The sequence below is a fragment of the Astyanax mexicanus genome, chromosome 6 (genome assembly GCF_023375975.1).
Source record: "Astyanax mexicanus isolate ESR-SI-001 chromosome 6, AstMex3_surface, whole genome shotgun sequence".
NCBI classification, from domain to species: domain Eukaryota; kingdom Metazoa; phylum Chordata; class Actinopteri; order Characiformes; family Acestrorhamphidae; genus Astyanax; species Astyanax mexicanus.
In genome coordinates this window covers 27,760,280-27,778,930 of record NC_064413.1, presented here as the reverse complement: position 1 = coordinate 27,778,930, position 18,651 = coordinate 27,760,280, and the positions used below count along the sequence as shown (strand labels likewise).

The 18,651-nt window shown below is 38.5% G+C and overlaps 1 protein-coding gene across 2 annotated transcripts in view; it reads right to left on the bottom strand.

Moving 5' to 3' along the window:
* Window positions 1-18,651, bottom strand: part of cdkal1 (CDK5 regulatory subunit associated protein 1-like 1) — a 472,290-nt gene that overhangs the window by 4,747 nt on the left and 448,892 nt on the right. For both annotated transcript variants that reach the window (XM_022673769.2, XM_022673768.2), the window contains exon 14: window positions 15,041-15,205. In XM_022673769.2, the coding sequence (XP_022529490.2) occupies window positions 15,041-15,205 (165 nt within the window). The remainder of the gene's footprint in view (window positions 1-15,040; window positions 15,206-18,651) is intronic.

The following is an 18,651-nucleotide window of genomic DNA, read 5'->3' as shown; positions in this document are numbered from 1 at the left end:
ATTCACTAGTATTCTCATGACACAGTAAAACGATCTGAATGCCAAAAACCAATGACTGATTGTCCACAAAACTTCAGTTCCAACAGATGTCAAACTGTTCAGCTCACGAACAGCAGGCTCTACATATTGTTGCTGCACTTAGCTTAACTTTTTGTAGGAAAAAAGCTGACTACCTTTCTGCAAGCCCTTTCCCACCAGAGCAGTGCCACAGAGAGCTCAGCGATGAGCCCTTATTTCTGAATAAGAAAGCAGACTTCCAGGCGTTTCAAGGGAGGGAGCGCCAGAACCCACATTCCAACTTCAATGATACTATAATAGAGCAGTAGGGGGCTGGTGGAAAGGAATAATGTAATCTCAGCACCGCTCCACTCCTAAGAATGTATAAAGCCAATGTGAAGTTGGACATAACTAATGTAGAGAGCTTCAGAGGCACTGGCTGCTCGGTGGGAGAACCGCAGGGAGCTGGTGGGAGGGCATTAAAACTTCTGGATGAGGCTCCACTATACCACTTCCTCTGCATGAAATTGATTCTGGGGTTATTTGCCAACTGCTTTGTCTCTTGCAAGCAAAAATCCTGCTATGAATACAGGTGAATGATACATGTCAATGCTTCACTTCAGAGAAACCAGCACTCTAGATCATTAAAGTGTTCACACATGGATGCTTCTTGGAAATAGTTGCAAAGAAAAACAAGGAGTAAGAAGAAAATAAAGAATTATGTTTTTTCAAATAAGTAGCACTGAATCCTCTTTTACCAATGATATGCAAGATAACAGCACCTAGTTGGTGAGTAGGGATTGAGGGAATTATTTAGAAATTATTTCCAAATTTTCCCTAAACTGAACAGAACTCCGAACACATGCTACTTTCTCTGTATTACACTCAATGAAGTGCAGCAATATGGCAAATCCTTGCTGTTTGTGGGGGAGCATTATCCTGCTGAAAAATGCCATTTGGTAGACATGCCATGAGAAGAAACGTGGTCGCAGGATGTCCTGCACATTTTTCTGAGCTGTTGGTGTCTCATATCACTGCTAGTCTTATGCTATGACTCTCCAGAGCATCACATCAGCAGTTAGCAGAACTGAAGAGCTCACAGCAAGATCAAAACCTAACCTGACAGTGAAAGAAACTTGAATTTCCAATGAAAGATGATATGGTTCTAGTCTCAAGGTTACAAATCCATGACACGTATCCCACCTAATCAAAATATCAAAAGTAGACGGATTGGTTTCCCCCCCAAAAACGATATATTTCCCGCTCAGATCAGCTGTACTATTAATGAGGAGACAGGCCACTGACCGCTGTGTAAAATGGGTAATCTTTGAACGCCAATCACACTTCCAGTTCAGGGATAGAGTTCCGCCTTTCAGGAGAAACAGCCAATCAGCTTGCTGGTTTTGCAGGGAGAGGACAGAGTGCTGGAGGTGAAATCTCTGTGGTTTGTTTGTGATTAAAAGTATTTCCACAAAAGTTGTTCTAAAACACTATAGGGGGGGGGGGGCTTTGATTTATATTAGCAAATGTACCCCCCATCCCGCTTCTACGCCCTTGTCAGTATGAATACAAATCAAACCAAGACTAAAATACAACAATCTATCATTTTTTGCTTAGTCCAGACCAAGAAAATCTAAGTACAAATTCAAGCACACCCTTATTTACCAAGTAATACAATCCTAGTGACAACTGGGATTTGACTGGACTAGTTTGGGACTAGCCTACACTGATAAGAGAACACTAAAGCACTCTTCACTCACACTGGCTAATGCTTTATTTCTACTGATAATTCGAGAGGGACAATGAAGTCCTTTTTTGCCCTCCATATAAAATTATCCAGGCCAGACATGGAACCCACCCCAAAAGCAGGGTCTAGGTTTTTCACAACATACCTGAACTAAAGTCACCAGCAAACTGAAGCAGAACTACAAACTCCACAAAGATGCAGACTTAATGCAGTGCACGCTTCTCCAGCGGCACCTAGGCTGATCCCCTTTTCCACATTTGGAGGTGAATAGCATCAGTGAGGCTGTAAATCAGAGGTGCCGGTATGTTTGCTGAATAGTGGAAACTCGGGTCTTCTTGTTTGTGTGAGTCGAGGTCAGAATGTCAGGTCTATGTATGTCATCAGTCACACTGTTTCCAAGAGATTCACACTCTCTCTCTGTGTACCCTTCTGATGGATGTCGCCAGGAGTGACCACCAGTATAGAACTCTGTCCAGACACTTCATTGATCCGTGTCTGCGTTGTGCTCCAACAGTGGCTCAACACCCTCTGTCTCACTCTCTTTCTCGCTCGCGCTCACACACACACAAATCAAATGCTGTCAATACCCAGCAGTCTTCTGGCTCAGAGCTCAGGCTGCAGCTTGAGAAGGCTCGCTGGAGGTGAAGAGAGATCAAGGACGCGACCACTGAGCTTCCAGACGGCATCCAGACACCATCACTCTCCCACTAAGCCGGGGGGATAATCCCAACACACACATACACTCTCACAAACAAGCTCATGCTCGCTCACACACAAATGCACACACACACACTACAATCAGGTCTGGTTCTTCTCTGGAACACAGATCAGCTATAACATAAAATAAAAAAAAAATCTGTCATTAAAATATCAAAGTGAACGCCACTGATTATCTTGTTATAATGGCATCTGCAAAACGGTGGGCTGTAATAAACAAAACAGTCAAATCTAGAAGTTGCTGGACAAATGGCAAGCTCTGGACAACTCAGATCTTGTGGAGTGTTCCTGGTATGCAGTGGTCTGTACCAACCAAGAAGGACAGTCAATATACCAGCAACAGGGACATGGATGCCCCAGCCACAGTGATAAACATGGAGAATAACAGAAAAAGCCAGAAAAGTACAAATTGGTGGAGTTCATGCCTCAACTGGTCAGAGCTGTTTAAGCAGCATAATAGGTACAGCGTAGCATTGCCATTTTTTCACTGTGAAACATGACCAGGCATATATTTCCTGACTGTTTTCAGATTATTTGCAAATGATTACTTTAGGTCAAAGTACTCAACAATTTTCTGCAATTTCCTGTTGGCTATTGCATTGACAGACATGAAAACTAAGCCTTGTTTTGTATTACTGTAAGTGACTACAATTGAACAAAAAGCAGTTGCCTTTTGTTGCTGTGCAACAACGCAAAATGTGTTTACATGCTTTTCACAGCCAGTGTTTTTTATCTGAAATAACTGGTACTATACATTGCCTGGCCAAAAACAAAACAAACAACAAAAAAAGATTTATTGGAATCCAGTGTTGCAGTAATTTTACACCAGGATTTTGCAGCATTGATGATGGTAGAGTCTGACTGCTGCACAAAGTCTTCTCCAGCACATCCCAAAGATTCTCAATGAGGTTAAGCTCTGGACTCTGTGGTGAACAATCCATGTGTGGAAATGATGATCTCATGCTCCCTGCCATTATCATGTCATGATCTTGGAATATGGCCGTGTCATCAGAGAAGGAAAAATCTATGGATGGAATAACCTGGTCTATATTCAGTATGTTCAGGTAGTCAGCTGATCTCATTCTTTCAGCACATACTGTTGCTGAACCTAGACCTGACCAACTGCAGCATCAACCCCACATCATTTACTTAACGTAACTAAACTCTTTTTCAATTAAATTTACATTACTATTTTGGAGTGTCTGGTATTCATTCACGTTCATGAATATCTAGTAAAATATTGTTGTATATTTTTTTTAGCAGTGTGAATCTATATCAAATTTGTTATGTTTACTGAATTCAAACTAATTACTAATTATCGAATATAACAAAAATAAGATACATGGCAGACACTGGCAGATCCGATCAAAACCAAACATTTAAGCCAAGGATATCTGAATTTCTTATGAATTAGTAAGAACAAAAACAGCACTCAGTAAACAATAAGGCGAAACTTACGTAACTGGAGATGTTTCAAAGAAAGAACCTGATTATTTTTCTCTCGGAAATGTACGAATTACGCAACGTCAAAGCAACAAACCGTAAGAATTGCATCTGCCTTTCTGTGGAGCTCAATTGTTGTTTCTGGAAAGGCTGTGAGATGGTATTAAATGTAAAGGAAGGAGGATAGGAGTGTGTGAAGCCTGAAGCTGGCTATATAGGCCTGGTGACTGGATCTCGCAGCGAGCACCCCTGCGGAGTCGACTACACGTCCAAACGGCTGCTCTACTCAAGGGAAGCCTTGGCCACAGGGCCATGTGATGATGCAAAGGCCCAGAAATCCCAAAACAGTGGTAGAGCCTGTATAGCAAAGTGTGCACGCACACACACACACACACACACACAAATAAATGGGCATGGGTTTGGCGTAATTAAGCGCTTCATCATTTTTAATCCCCTGTTCCAGGTGTTTGGCGAGACTGCAAGTGAATTATTAAGGCATTAGCAGCGGGATGGAGGGAAGCAGGGCCGTGGTGGCGGGAGACCTGCCTTCAGACACTTTTTAATGGCATATCTATTTTTCAGCACCACGTGCAGCAGCCTTTTCATGACACACGCTTGCTGCTGTGCTTTTGGCACTGTATGCATGGCTACACACACCCACACCAGCACGCAGTAAAGGTGGTGTCTGGGTGAGCTCAGTCACCCAGTGGAAAAAGTTAAAGAATGCATGGGTCAGCAAAGAGAGGGAGATGAAGGGATTTTAACTCCCTCGCTCTGTGTATCTGAATAGAGATAGTGATTAATGTTCAGACCACAGCATGGGCATTCAGGAGTTCAATTGTTCACTGACCAAATGGTGCCCTTGCTTCTGAAGGCCCAGAACAGCCCACAAATGCACTAACAAGATATTCACTCATGTACAGCGGGAAAACACAGCGGTTCAAAAGGGGGTGGGGGGTTATGGGTAACACAAAAGATGCAAAAGCTTCTTTCTATTTAGTCAAATAGAATCAGAGTGCTGAAACTATTTAATTATCAACAACAAACAAACTTGTATTGTATTAATATTTTAAGTGAGAGACCAATTTCAAGTAGTTATAATAATTGTGAAGTGGCATGAAAATGATAAATGCTTTTTAAAATATCATTAAAAAACAAATGTAAAAAGTGTGACATCCAATAAAAATTAAGTTAAATAGGCCCCTTTACTCTGAAACCCAAATAAAATCCAAAATGCTGTCAACTCCCTTCAGAGGTCACTTAATTAGTTAATATAGTCCAGCTTGTGTAATTTAGTCTCAGTATAAACACACATCTGTTTTGTAAAGACCTCTGTGGTTTATTAGACAACACTAGTAAACAAACACCATCACAAAGATCAAGGACTTTACCAGACAGGTCAGAGAAAAACTTGTGGAGAACTTTAAAGCAGAGATAGATTATAAAAAAAAAATCCCAAGCTTTGAGTATCCCAAGGAGCACTGTTCAATCCATCATCCAACAATGGGAAAAGTATTTTACAACTGCAAACCTACAGAGACATGGCCGCCCACCTAAACTAAGAAGTGCTGAAGGAATTCACCTTCCAGACAGTGACCCTAAACTTACAACTAGAACGACAATGGAATGGTTTATATATAAATATATATATATATATATATTTGTTAAAATGGACCAGACAAAGTTCTGACCAAAATCCCATTGAGCTTCTGTGGCAAGACATGGCAATTAAATTGCTGTTCACAGACGCTCTCCATCCAACCTGGCTGAGCTTGATGAGCTATTTTGCAAAGAAGAATGGGCAAAAATCTCTATATGTCTCTAGATATATAAAGCTGATAGAGACATATGTCAAAAGTCTTGCAACTGTAATTGCACTGAAAATTGGCTCTACTAAGTATTGTTATAGGGGATGAATGCAATTGTCAGATTTGTATTTCATTAATATTTTAAAAACCATGTCTTATTTTTATTCCACTTCACAAGTATGTGTTATTGTTATGTAACTATTAAAATCGTAATAAAATACATTTATGTTTTTGGTTGTAAGATGACAATGTAAAAGTTAAGTAGTAAGGGGTGTGAATACTTTTGCAAGCCACTGTACATGAAGACATTAGGAATCCTGCAGCAGGACCAATATCTTTTCTTCTTTGTTTGAGTAAAAATATGAGGAAGATTGTTGTTCTCAGCTAATTACACAATTTATATCAGTATCAAGATTTTTTACTTGAATTTTTTGTTCACTGAGGTTTGATGTCCAATGTATTCTCTTTTTTTTGCATGCTTTATTTTAAGCATCTCTATGCAAATTAAGTGCATGTACTTTTTAGATTACTTTATTTCTTTTTAACTGATGACCAAGCTGACCATAGTATATGTGCAAAAAAAATGAGTTTTTAAAAGCATGCCAACTCTATATATGAACCTTTAGGGGCTTCCAATTAGTCCTCACTGACCCGTCACTTAACACACAATTAACACATCTAACTAAGCATGAACATAAATAAATAAATTACGAACTAAACAAAAGCTATACTCTCGGGAAAATAAATGACGGTGCCCGAGATGCCCTCCCACAATCAGTGGTGGGGGGGAGAAGTGTCAGAAACGCAGCTTTTCCGTGCCGTTCCCACACACGCCGCTCCACACTATTATCATGCTCCGGTTTGTTTAGGTGCTTCACAAACACGACTCCCGCATTCTCTTATTTACAGCACAAACTTGCTTTAGCCATCTCTACCGCCAGCCTCGCAGAGAGGAGTTACTAATTGACCCGAGGCATGAAACTCAAGGTCGCGCCGCTGAGAGTCGATATGGTGATTGGCTCAGGCTCCAGGATGCAAAAGCTGGGAGAACACAGAGCAGCCTTGTTAGCATCTGACTTAGTTTTGGAACTGGCAAACAGAAAAGAGATTTTAAGTAGAAATGCTGGTTTTGACACTTTCTGACGGTCGTGTGTTGCACATGCTACAATCTGTGTGTTAATAGAGTCCATAATAGAGTGTGTAAAAAAAAAAAAAAAAAAAAAAAAAAAAAAATAGACCAACACAATAAAAGGCCTGGGCCAAACATGTCATTTCACACTTTAAAATATATAGACTAGACTAGACCTACTTTCCACATAAATCCCTGTAGTCACTGAATAAGGCACCTTAGAGTATTTATTAAGTCTTAAAGTGTTAAGGGGTTAAGTCTAATAAAATTTAAATATAAACATAGCACTTTACATAAAACATATAGCTCTATATTAATACTCTTTGCTTTTAGTGTCAATTCTTTGTGGTATGGATTCCACAAGATGCTCGAAACATTTCTTTGAGATTTGTCAGAAGCACTTTTCAGCCTAAAACTACCAATCTTCTACTTCAGGCATGCAGCATGAGAAAATACATTTCTAAGATGTTCTACTGGATGGATTCAGATTTGGTTACTAAAAAGTCAGAAAGCCAATGAAAAACACAGAATAAACTTTAATGTTAACAAACTTTTGCTTGTGTGACAGGGAGCCTCTTCATGCTGGAGTTCACCCAACATTGACCTGAACTGGTGATGCTTCATCAGTCCTCAACTGTCCAGTTCAAGTGTACCTGTTCCCAACACAGACTCTGCTTTCTGTTCAGGACTCACAAAATTTGAATCTGATGTGATCTACTGTTCCTGTTCCTGATGTGGTCTACTGTTAATCCCTTCCTGACAATTTGGGTCACAACACTCAACCTAATATAGTCACACCTTCACCATGAACAAAAGCTGTGCCACTAGCATGTCAGAGTGACTGCTGTGGTATGAATGACCCAGCACCCGAGTAATATCTGGTCATGAGGTACAGCCTGTAACAGAACACTCACCCACAAAGCCATGAGTTTCATGTTTCATGACATATGGCATGTATGTGTAAGTGTGTGTAATTTATGTCAGAGTTACCTGAATGTAGAGCTTAGATTCTCTGCCTGAAACCGACCCAATCCGAGGCTCGAAGTTGGGTCAGGCTCAAGAGAATAGTCTGTGACATAGGCATCTGTTTTTTAATGCCATATTTATTTTATATAAAGTTATGGCACGATTACCACAATAAAGCTTAGTAAAAAATCAAACTGTGTTTTAAATAAAAGTTGCACAGTAGAATGTGTGTCTAGCTTTTCTTAAAAAAAAAAAAACATTGTTTTTACATAATACGTCTATGCTTTTTTAGTGTTGTAATGTAAATTAACATTATTTTAAACAGATTTTGCTCATTTAAACAGCCCCAAAATGTTTTATTGCTCTACTTACTAAAATGTCGGGTTTAAATCGGGCTCAGGCTCGTAATGACAGTTTATGGGGCGGGTCAGGCTCAGGCAGAACATGCATTGGCTTGGGTCGGACCCTCTATAGCATAGTGTTGCTCTCAGGCAACACAACATATTTTTGATTATTACAATTTTCCGTATCATACCTCATGTATTAATTTATTTGTTCATCTTTAATATTATGTTGCATGGCATGACTAAGTTCTATATTCTTAGATTATTCACGATGATGCTGTGGTTCTAATCTCTGGTCCTGGAGACCAGGGTGTTTCATTGCTTTAAATTACCTGCTTCAAATAATCAGCTTCTTATCAAAAGTCAAAATCAAAATTTAAGTTGACTAGCTACATCACACAGGGACTCCAAAACCAGCGTCTAAAAATAATATTTTCCTGCCAAAAAACATAATTTAAGAGATAGAGCAGGGGTCGGCAATAGGCGGCCAACAGGTGAAAAAAAAAAAGAAGAATAAAATGCAAGCGTTTTTTTTTTTTTTTTTTTTTTTTTTTTTTTACATTTCTTCCATGACACTTTGTTGAGCTCGGTGTGACTTTAGTCTCCCTATCTCCTTTTAAGGGCGTATTTTTCCAGTCGTGTCCCAATTCACTAGCATGGGCAGCAGTAGTGTATTAGACCGCAACCTTAATGACACGTTTGATCCCGTGTGAGGAGCGGTGTGTTTGTTTATTTATTTTTTCCTTTGAGATCAACTTTTCTGCAATTGGGTTCAACAACCCTTTGGGCTGGAGAGCTACTAGTCTGTAGCACTCCGCTCCATTACACTTCATTTTCCAAAACAGATTTTTTTTTTTTTTTTTTTTTTTTTGGTGGCCCGGCACGTAATGACTTGAAAAATATCTGTCCTGCAGCCGAACATAATTGCTGACCCCTGACCTACAGGATTAATAATTTATTCTCTGTTCACACTTTAAACGTAAAACATCGACACAGTATCAAAAACTGAATGTCCCATGCATCTGGGACCCATTGTTAGGCCTTGCTCAAACTCCAACAATTCTCATCACACAGCCATGAGCAAGCTGACCAAGCTGAGGTAACATTTCCTGACCGATTTGCATATTGTTATCCCATGACTTCTGCCATGTCAGTGTATTTATTAGTGAAAGTATATAATCAATGGGGTTGCCAGAAAATAATTCTGCTCATATTTTACTCAGGCTTTAAACTAGGCTTCTAAGATTCCACCTGTAAAACATCATACATATGGTGTTATTTCTGCAATCAGCCACTGATCATAAAGCACCTCACATTTTGTCCCACGAGCCAGTAACCGCAGCATGGTCCTAACAGCCGTGTGGCATTATAAGCTAGGGTCACAGAGTACAGACACTAAAGGAGTGACTTCACAGTGCCAGAGGACATCCACACACCTGGACACACAGCCCCACCCACCTCCGCTTCCCCTTAAATAAATTCACACCTCAATAAATCACATTAAAAGCCTCCTCTCTTCCCTCCGCCTCTGAGACTGCCTCTCCCTCTTTATTTTACGTCTCCGTGTGTAAACATGTGACTCTTTGAAGTGATTTAAGAGAAATATGAAAAAGTAAAACTGCTGAGTCTGAAGAAACTGCTACCAGGCTGTGGTTAGAAATGGGTGCTAAAAGAAATTGTTTGAGTCTGCAGAGCTTCTTAAGCTGGTGATGATTTTGCATATACTTTTATTTTGCAATTTATTTTTTGCAATTGGTTCGTAGACTGAACACTCAGTACTAACCGAGTATGTGGAATGTACTGCACTTTTATTAACATTAGTGTTTAATATCACTAGTACAGAAACTAGTGTCAGGTTCTATAACTTTCACTATGTCCAGTTGAAGCTAAAGAGCACTGCACTGACTGCAGGATATAAGTTTGGATCTCCTAGTGGAAGAAAAAAGTAGATTAAAGTATACTAAGCATTATTATGCTATCGTGCACTAAAGAGTACTTGTAGCCACATTATTAATCAGTATATTTAAAGAGTGCTGAAATAGACCAACTTTTTTTTTGTACTTATTATACTTTAACTGTACTAAAACGGAACTATTTATAAATACTTAAGTGACATTTAAACATACTACTTCATGTACTGTATGTAACCCCATATCATATTTTAAATATGCTAACAGTAAATTTATAATACATTTAATGAGTATTACAACTGTCTCACTATTATACACTGAGTATATAAAAAAAAATGACTAAGAATTGATGTTAAATATATTTACATTTGAGCACAAATATGCTTCATGTTCCTGTCTTTTGTAAATAGCACACTTCTAGTATACTTCGTTGGGTATAAAAATATATTTGCATATACTGTACAGCAATTTTTAGCAAATTTACTTTACATTTTTTATTTGACATTTAAATGTTATTTATCAATGTATCCTATAGATTTATATATTCCCAAATTATAAATACAGAGCATTAAAATACTAATACTAATATTAAAATTGTAGGTGTTATATTAATGTAATACCTAAATATATTTTGAAAACATTTTACCAATGTAGTAATTTAATTTACTTTCTAAAAAGTTACATAATACATGTAAGTGAAGTACTGTAACAGTATTGTTTTTAACACACTTTGCAAATAAGTATTTTAGAAGTATATTGAATTACATTCAACTAAAAGTGTACTTTATAGTAGCCTTTTTTTAAATACACTATACTGTACTTTTTAAAAAGTATAATCAAAGTTTACTTTCAACCATTTGATGAAAGCATAATATTAATATATTTTTAATATATTTTCATAAATCTGTTTTTTTTTCACCAGGGTTTTCCTGCATTGACTGTGGATGTGACGATGTGTGTCTGAATCTTTTGCCTTTTTCGCATGGGCAATTCTGGTCAGATGCTGCCAATCACAATCATTAGCATCCACTGCACTGTCCACTGTGGGTGGTAATACCTTCAATAATGTATGTCCGGAACACACTACCCTGTAGATTAGGAAAATTATGTACGCCTGCAGTTGTGCAGGCGTACATAATTTTCCTAATCTACATTACATTCACATTGTAAATGTAACGTCATGTTCATGTCTGACACCCACTATCAGACCTTGCCTAAACTCAAACAGATAATTCACTTTGCCTTCACTCCACTGTTTTACTCACATGATAACACCTCACAACTTTTACAGGTGTGGGAATTCTCAAGATGTGCCCTGAGGTAACAGGGATCATGTTAATCGAGTTTATTTCACACTTGCTAGGTTGCTAAAAACAGTGAATTGAATTTATGGTGGTTTATTAGAAAGTTAATTGGTTTATGCAGTTCTTTAACATCATTATCACTCATTGCACTGTCCACTGTGGGTGGTAATGCCTTCAAATATGGATTTCCATTCCACAACACACACACACACACACACAAACGACACTGTAGGTCGAGGAATGTTATATGCCTGCACAACTTTGGAATTAGAATGTTCAATTCGTCCTACACACACTTCTAGGCCTCAATCAATCTCCGATAATTTATGGCTTGTTTTCAACCTCACTCATCACAAGATAACTCCTCACAGCTTATACAGGTGTGGCCGTTTCCAAGCTCTCTCCTGGGGTAATACTATCCCATGACTTAAGGCATGGCTGAGTACTTTCAAGTGACCAATCGATGCTTTAGAAAAAGGGTAAAAAGATGGATTTTCTGCACATAACATGAACACAAACACCACAAAATGAGAAGGAAATCAAGGTGAGGTGGAGGCTGTCCTCCATAAGTAATTTGGGAATTACATGGCTGGCTTAACTGTCACTTTTTGTCATTCCTTTGGTAATCTGGGGCTGCCGTGTATTTTTTTATACACAAATGTCCACACACACACACATCTGTGCTGAGGAGACAGCAGTGAGGACACCGAAATGTGATACACATTTTAATTTCACACTCCATCAGCTTTTATGGCTGGTTCTGGCATGAGAAAGAGAGAGACGGAGGGAGAGAGTGAGAGAAAGAGAGAGAGAGAAACATTATCTTGAGCATGCTGTTAGTCCTGCTGGAGATCCTCCATCACACATGCATGGTCAGCGCTCTCCAGCTTCTCCAAATGCAGAATCAGTGAGGGAACAGTGAGCTAGTTGCTGCTGTCCTCATCCCAACTGCCACTAGTTTGGTCAACCCAGGGGGTCGTTTTTGCCCGTCTTACAAGTTGTTCACCATGCAAAGGCCAGATTTGTGTGTGTGTATATATATATATATATATATATATATATATATATATATATATATATATATAGACCTAGGCTGATGACAAATATGACAAAAAAAATAATAATAAACAATTAAATTGTTAAATTTGATCTAAATTAAAGTCTTCCTCCTGCATGTTTGTACAACAGACTTTACAACACAAATGTTTAATATACAATAAAAAAAACCTATTACTTTAAATGGCTGGCACAGCATTCGGCTGTGCAAAGAAATATATTTTTCTGTTTTTATACATTAAAGTAAGTCATACAGTGTTGTAAAACATTTATTTGTCAGCAATTACTATAGCATCTCTTACTCTATATCAAATATCCAAACTGTGCAGATACCAAATCTCAACCCTACAAAATAAAGCGCCTGTGTTTCTGCTTTGTTTGAGTGTTAAGATCAGAGGTCACTGGTTGGAACTGAGATACGGATAAGAAGATAGGAAAAAGTGATAACAGGTTTACATACAGTCATGAAAAAGCAGAGTTCAACTGTAAAAGAACTCTGAATTACACTTCTGTCTACTTCATCTTCTATCTAGATTCATGTCACTTTAGCCACTGACCACAGAAATATTTTGGCTTTTCAGAGCCTATTAAATGCATTTTTTGTTAACATAAAAACTGTCAGTTTACTCCACAGTGTTTTATATACACTTGAACAGACATGGCGTGCTCACAGACAGACACTCGCCAAGAATTTTGATGAAAAGCTGATAAATCTCAGTCCTATTTTTCTACTTAGATAAAGTTTTTTAGACAAACAGCAATAGATCTGCTCTAGAACACAGTCTGCAAAACTGCACTAAGCTTTTGGTTTCTCAGTAAACATCTGGCTGTGCTGAGACAGTATTCAACCGGCTGAGTGCTCTATTATCTGCAGTGTGTTGTGTTGAGTCCTGAAATGTCCTGCTGTTAAAAGGTAAGTTGGCTTAGAAATCGTTTCACTAGCAATGCAAGTACACAACTTGACCCATATACAAGACTGTATTTACACTACTTGTCGGAATACTGTAATACTTACTATTTATTTTCCACTTATGTAATAAAAAATAACATTCAATAATTAGTTATTTTTTTTATTTCTGTCTTGTGATGTGACAGCCAATCTGACATATGAGCTGTTTAAGACATTAAAGGTGCCCTTCCTGCTAAAATCCACTTTTTCTTGTTCTTGTGAAACACAGTAGGTCTTTCCGAGTTATATCTGGATGCTGCACATAAAACCCTTCCTCAACCTTCACTGTCTGCAGTAGATATTAAAAGAAAATGTTCTGAAAATCGAGTCAATCAGGAAAAGCTCCCGTGTCTACGTCAACCCGTGAATTAGTATTCATGGCCTCGCGCAGGTAGGTGTATGTTTGGAACAGTTTTTTGAAATTGTTTACTCTACCTAAAAGTAAAAATCCACTCCCAAAAATTCACTTCCAACTGCCTGGGCGGCTCTGCTGCAGCTCAGCCAACCCTGGGGTGGATTTTTACTTTCTGGACCTGGACTACCCACCTCTGTGAGTAACTATAGGTTTACATGGGATCTCCGGTGGATTTGGCATTTTACAGAGACTGTAAGACTTGGTCAGTGGCAGAACTGCACTTAGCAGTAGTTGTGGGCGATATGGCTCTAAAATAATATCACGATATTCTAGGGTGTTTTTGCAATAACGATATACTTGGTGATATAGGAAAACTAAAATAATTCGTTCATTTCAGGAATATAGTATAATGGTATAACAGTATAATCACAATGTGGCAAAATAAATAATATAGCATAAAATAATATAATGCAGCAAATAATATTGCAGAATATTTAGTGCATGTATATAAGCTGCAAACTAAAACAATTATACAATAAATACACCTAAAGCTTCACAGTAAATAATAGACTACTTTTAAGACAGAACAGCCCTATTATCACAATATGGATTTTTAATATCATGATATTTCTGTGTCACAATATATTGTAATTGATATAATATTGCCCACCCCCACTTAACAGGGCATTACACATGTTGTAAAGTAACATATTAGATTGTAAAGAAGCTTTGCTGTGCTGTTAGCCAATCAGAGGCGATATATTTTCATGTATGAATATTCATGAGCAAGGGCTGAAATCCTATCGTTTCCCACGCACACTCCTCCATGGCACTGAAGCAGCGTTATACCGGATCACCGGAGCACATTTTTCACAAAAATGGCTCACATAGAGACTACAACTAGAATTTTTTTAATTAATGAAAAACGATGGAATGAGACCTTAAAGCCTATACATTTTTGTGAGCACACTACTGAACTTTACAACGTCAAACTTTCATCACCTGCGAGGGCTGCATATCCCTATACCCGACACTGAGCTTAAGTTTGAATCCGATTCCATTAAAATGCATACAAGCATCTTGCAGAAGGATGTGTGTAACAGATTGTTCTCTGATTTCTTTTCTTTCTACAAAGATGGATTAATCTACAGTTACTTTTGCACACAAAGCTTTGTGAAGCTCATGCATATGAAGTGGTTTTGGCCCAACACTAGTTCTTTTTTCTTCTTCTATTGTTTAATGGGTGACAGTAACCTGCCACCCATCAACTGGTCTGACTGTAACTGTTCTGAAAAAAAGTGAGGATGAGACTGACCTGAGAAAGACCAGACACTTCCCCTCTCTGCAGGGGTTGGGTGATGGAGGGTGTGACGACTTTAGCATCCACCACAGGGCGACCCCGCATGAAGTGCTTCCCGGACTCGTAGATGTCCACCTCGATCATCTTCCCTTTAAAACCAGGATTCTTGGGAACCAGGACCTGTTTAGGGATTTAAACAAGAAGAAGATTACAAGTCTGAATCTCAGGACTGCTATTAATAATAATATAATTAATGAAACCGGAAAAAGGTACTATCTTTCTCTGCATTGGAGAAAGTTTATACCACAACAAACCACACCACATAATGCCTTTTAGTGTATTGCTATTTGTTGAGCAGTATCAGGCTATTACTTAGGCTATTGCTTAAAAAAAAAAGAAATAAAATAACTGTCTGCTTCCCAACAGAATGAGCAAGGTTCACAAATCATCTGTAGGCCAGTAGTTTTGAGCCATCACCTGAGGCTCAACATGTTCTTTAACACATCCTGTGTGCATGAGAGAGCTCCACAGAAACTTCTCTATCGATCTACACATGCCCAGAGTTATATGAGAGGGTCCAGATCAATACAGCTCAATAAAAAACAGGCTGGTAGCTTCAACCCCACATTACGAGCCATTACACTCTCTTTACCACAGTGTTCTCGTGGACACTGCGTCTATGCTCACACCTTTAAAACATACATATACTATACATTTTCTTCCTGCTAACCATTCAAGCCATGCAGTAAACATGTTCATGCATCTGCTGCTGGACAAAAAATAAGAGACCACTTCGGTTTCTGAATCAGTTTCTCTGATTTTGCTATTTATAGGTATATGTTTGAGTAAAATGAACATTGTTGTTTTATTCTATAAACTACAGACAACATTTCTCCCAAATTCCAAAGAACAAATATTGTCATTTAGATCATTTATTTGCAGGAAATGAGAAATGGCTGAAATAATAACAAAAAAGATGCAGAGCTTTCAGACCTCAAATAATGCAAAGAAAACAAGTTCATATTCATAAAGTTTGTGTAATAACCCTGGTTTTTAATCACAGTTTTCATGCATCTTGGCATGTTCTCTCCACCAGTCTTACACACTGCTTTTGGATAACTTTATGCCACTCCTGGTGCAAAAATTCAAGCAGTTCAGTTTGGTTTGATGGCTTGTGATCATCCATCTTCCTCTTAATTATATTCCAGAGGTTTTCATTTCGATTTGGTAAAATCATAGAAACTCATCATTTTTAAATGGTCTCATTTTGTTACCAGAGCTGTAGATATGCTTAAGTGGTAAATGATCAACATGCAATCTCCTCGTTTTAATAGATACTGTACTACATGGCTGCTTAATGAAGACTTCAGGGCCACTGGTGGCCTTGTGAAACCCTTGGCTCTCAGAAGACTGATTGCAATAGGCTAACGGGGAGAATTGGGTTAAATAGCCTGTGTGGTTTGGATCTATAAAGCGTTACACTTGAAATAGCTTTTGTTGTCTGTACGAGTCCCAGGTCACTGAAGGAAAAATGGAAGGAACCTTTGTTTTCTCTTGTCATGAATGGGAAAGAATTTATGCTAAGATCTGCATCCGCCAATTAGCGTTTCTAAGAACCACTAGAAATTCTATTCACTGTCCTTAGCAACCTGATAAGTGTGAAACAAATCCGGTAACCGTGATCTCTTTTATCTCAGGGGACAGCTAGGGAACGCATACACCTGTATTTGTTGTTGTGAGGTGTTGTTTTGTGATAAGAGAGTGAGACATTCCATTTCTGAAGTTGTGTGGGCATTAAACATTCCTTGCACATCAGTGAAACATGGAATTTTCCATACAAAACATTACCACCCGCAGTGGACAGCGCAGTAGGTGATAATGATCATGACTGGCAGAATCTGGCTTGAATTGTCCATGCAAACGGACATGCAATTGTAGCAGAAACCGTTACATCCACGTTCATACTCCACAGATCAGAGATCACAGTGTTCTTAGCTTCAGTGGAATATGCCATAAGTCATGGGACACAAAGCTAGTCAATAACAGACAACACCATGTCAGTGTAAAACATATAATGTAAAGGTTTTTCACAAACTGCACTGTACTATCAAGCCATGAAAAAGACCTAAATTATGCAGTACTGCACTAGATACACATTTGTCTGTGTTGTTCCAATAATCCACAACAATCACACGACCTTGGCCAGTGACCAGCATCACTTGTATTCGCAGCGCAGAGGTAGAAGCATCAGACCACATCCAGTGATCCTTTAATGAGTCACTTCGAGACAGACGGCAACAAAGAAAACCATCTTCATCTCCTTCATGGACAGTCACATCCAAAAGACCCTGGAGAACATCGCCACTTTGAATGGCAGGATCAGGGATCAAGGTTGAGGAAAAAGGGGGGAGAAAGGGATGAGAGGACAGAGCGAAAAAGCAAACGTGACAGCTTGCATCCTAGATTAGAGTGCCCATGCTCTCTTCAATCGATGGCTCTGGAGATGGGCTTTTGTTAGCTCCCATAATAGAACGATCAATGATGGCTGGCTGGATGCATGACCCCACCAACCCCTTCAGAGCAGAAGCCCCGCACGCTCAGTCACGATGACACTCGTCCAAGAGGTCTTCCCTTCATCCGACTACCTGCACACGGGCGGTCACAGCAAAACACACATGAACACACGCCAGACATCAACAACGCTATTAGAGATTAATTATATATTAATATGAAATGTAGACACACTTGTGAAGGTTAACATAAAGGTTGTTGCACACCAAGTGTCATAACAGCGTGTTGAAGATGTAGAGGTAGTGTAATCTAATTTAATTGACTAATTCCTGCATTTCATGTCATATCACATAAAAAAAATACAAAAAATTATAAAAAAACAAATTGTGTGGTGTTGTTGCTAATGTGTGGATTTTTGGCTTAAGGCTTTTAAACTTCAGAAAATTATAATTTTGAAAATAGAATTTTGGTGTAGTTTATAGATTTTACATCAGTCAGTTGACACTTTAATGCTTGTGAAGGATAGAAAAAATCAAAATGATTTAATTCTGATATGTTAATAACAGTAATTTGTCTCATTTTATTAACATCGATACATTTGCTTTGTTGTGTGTGCATTTACAAAATTTTAAAAAGTGAGGAAAAAAAAAATACCAATAGATCTAAAGCCTAAATTACAGAGGCAGTATATGAGAGAGAGAGAGTGAGAGAGAGAGAGAGAGAGAGAGAGAGAGAGAGAGAGAGAGAGAGAGAGAGAGAGAGAGAGAGAGAGAGAGAGATTTTACAAAGTTTAAAGCCTGGAGACGAGACTGCAAAACTGTTTTCTCCGTCTCCTCCTTTAAACACCTCAACTTCAAACATGTATCTGATGATTGCAATCATGGATAAGTTGATTTATTTGAAGATGTATGAAAGGCTGCTTTACAGACAAGCATGGTCAGGTTCTTCCTATCATATCTCATCTTTTTTTGCTGTTTTTGACCAAATTTCTTAAAATAAATTTGTCTTACTTTGTCAAAACACTGATCAGCTGATCAGTTTTGATCCCAAAACACATGCACACTTGCATCCAACTCTCAACTTTAAATTTAGCAAACAAACATCATGTGGACTTC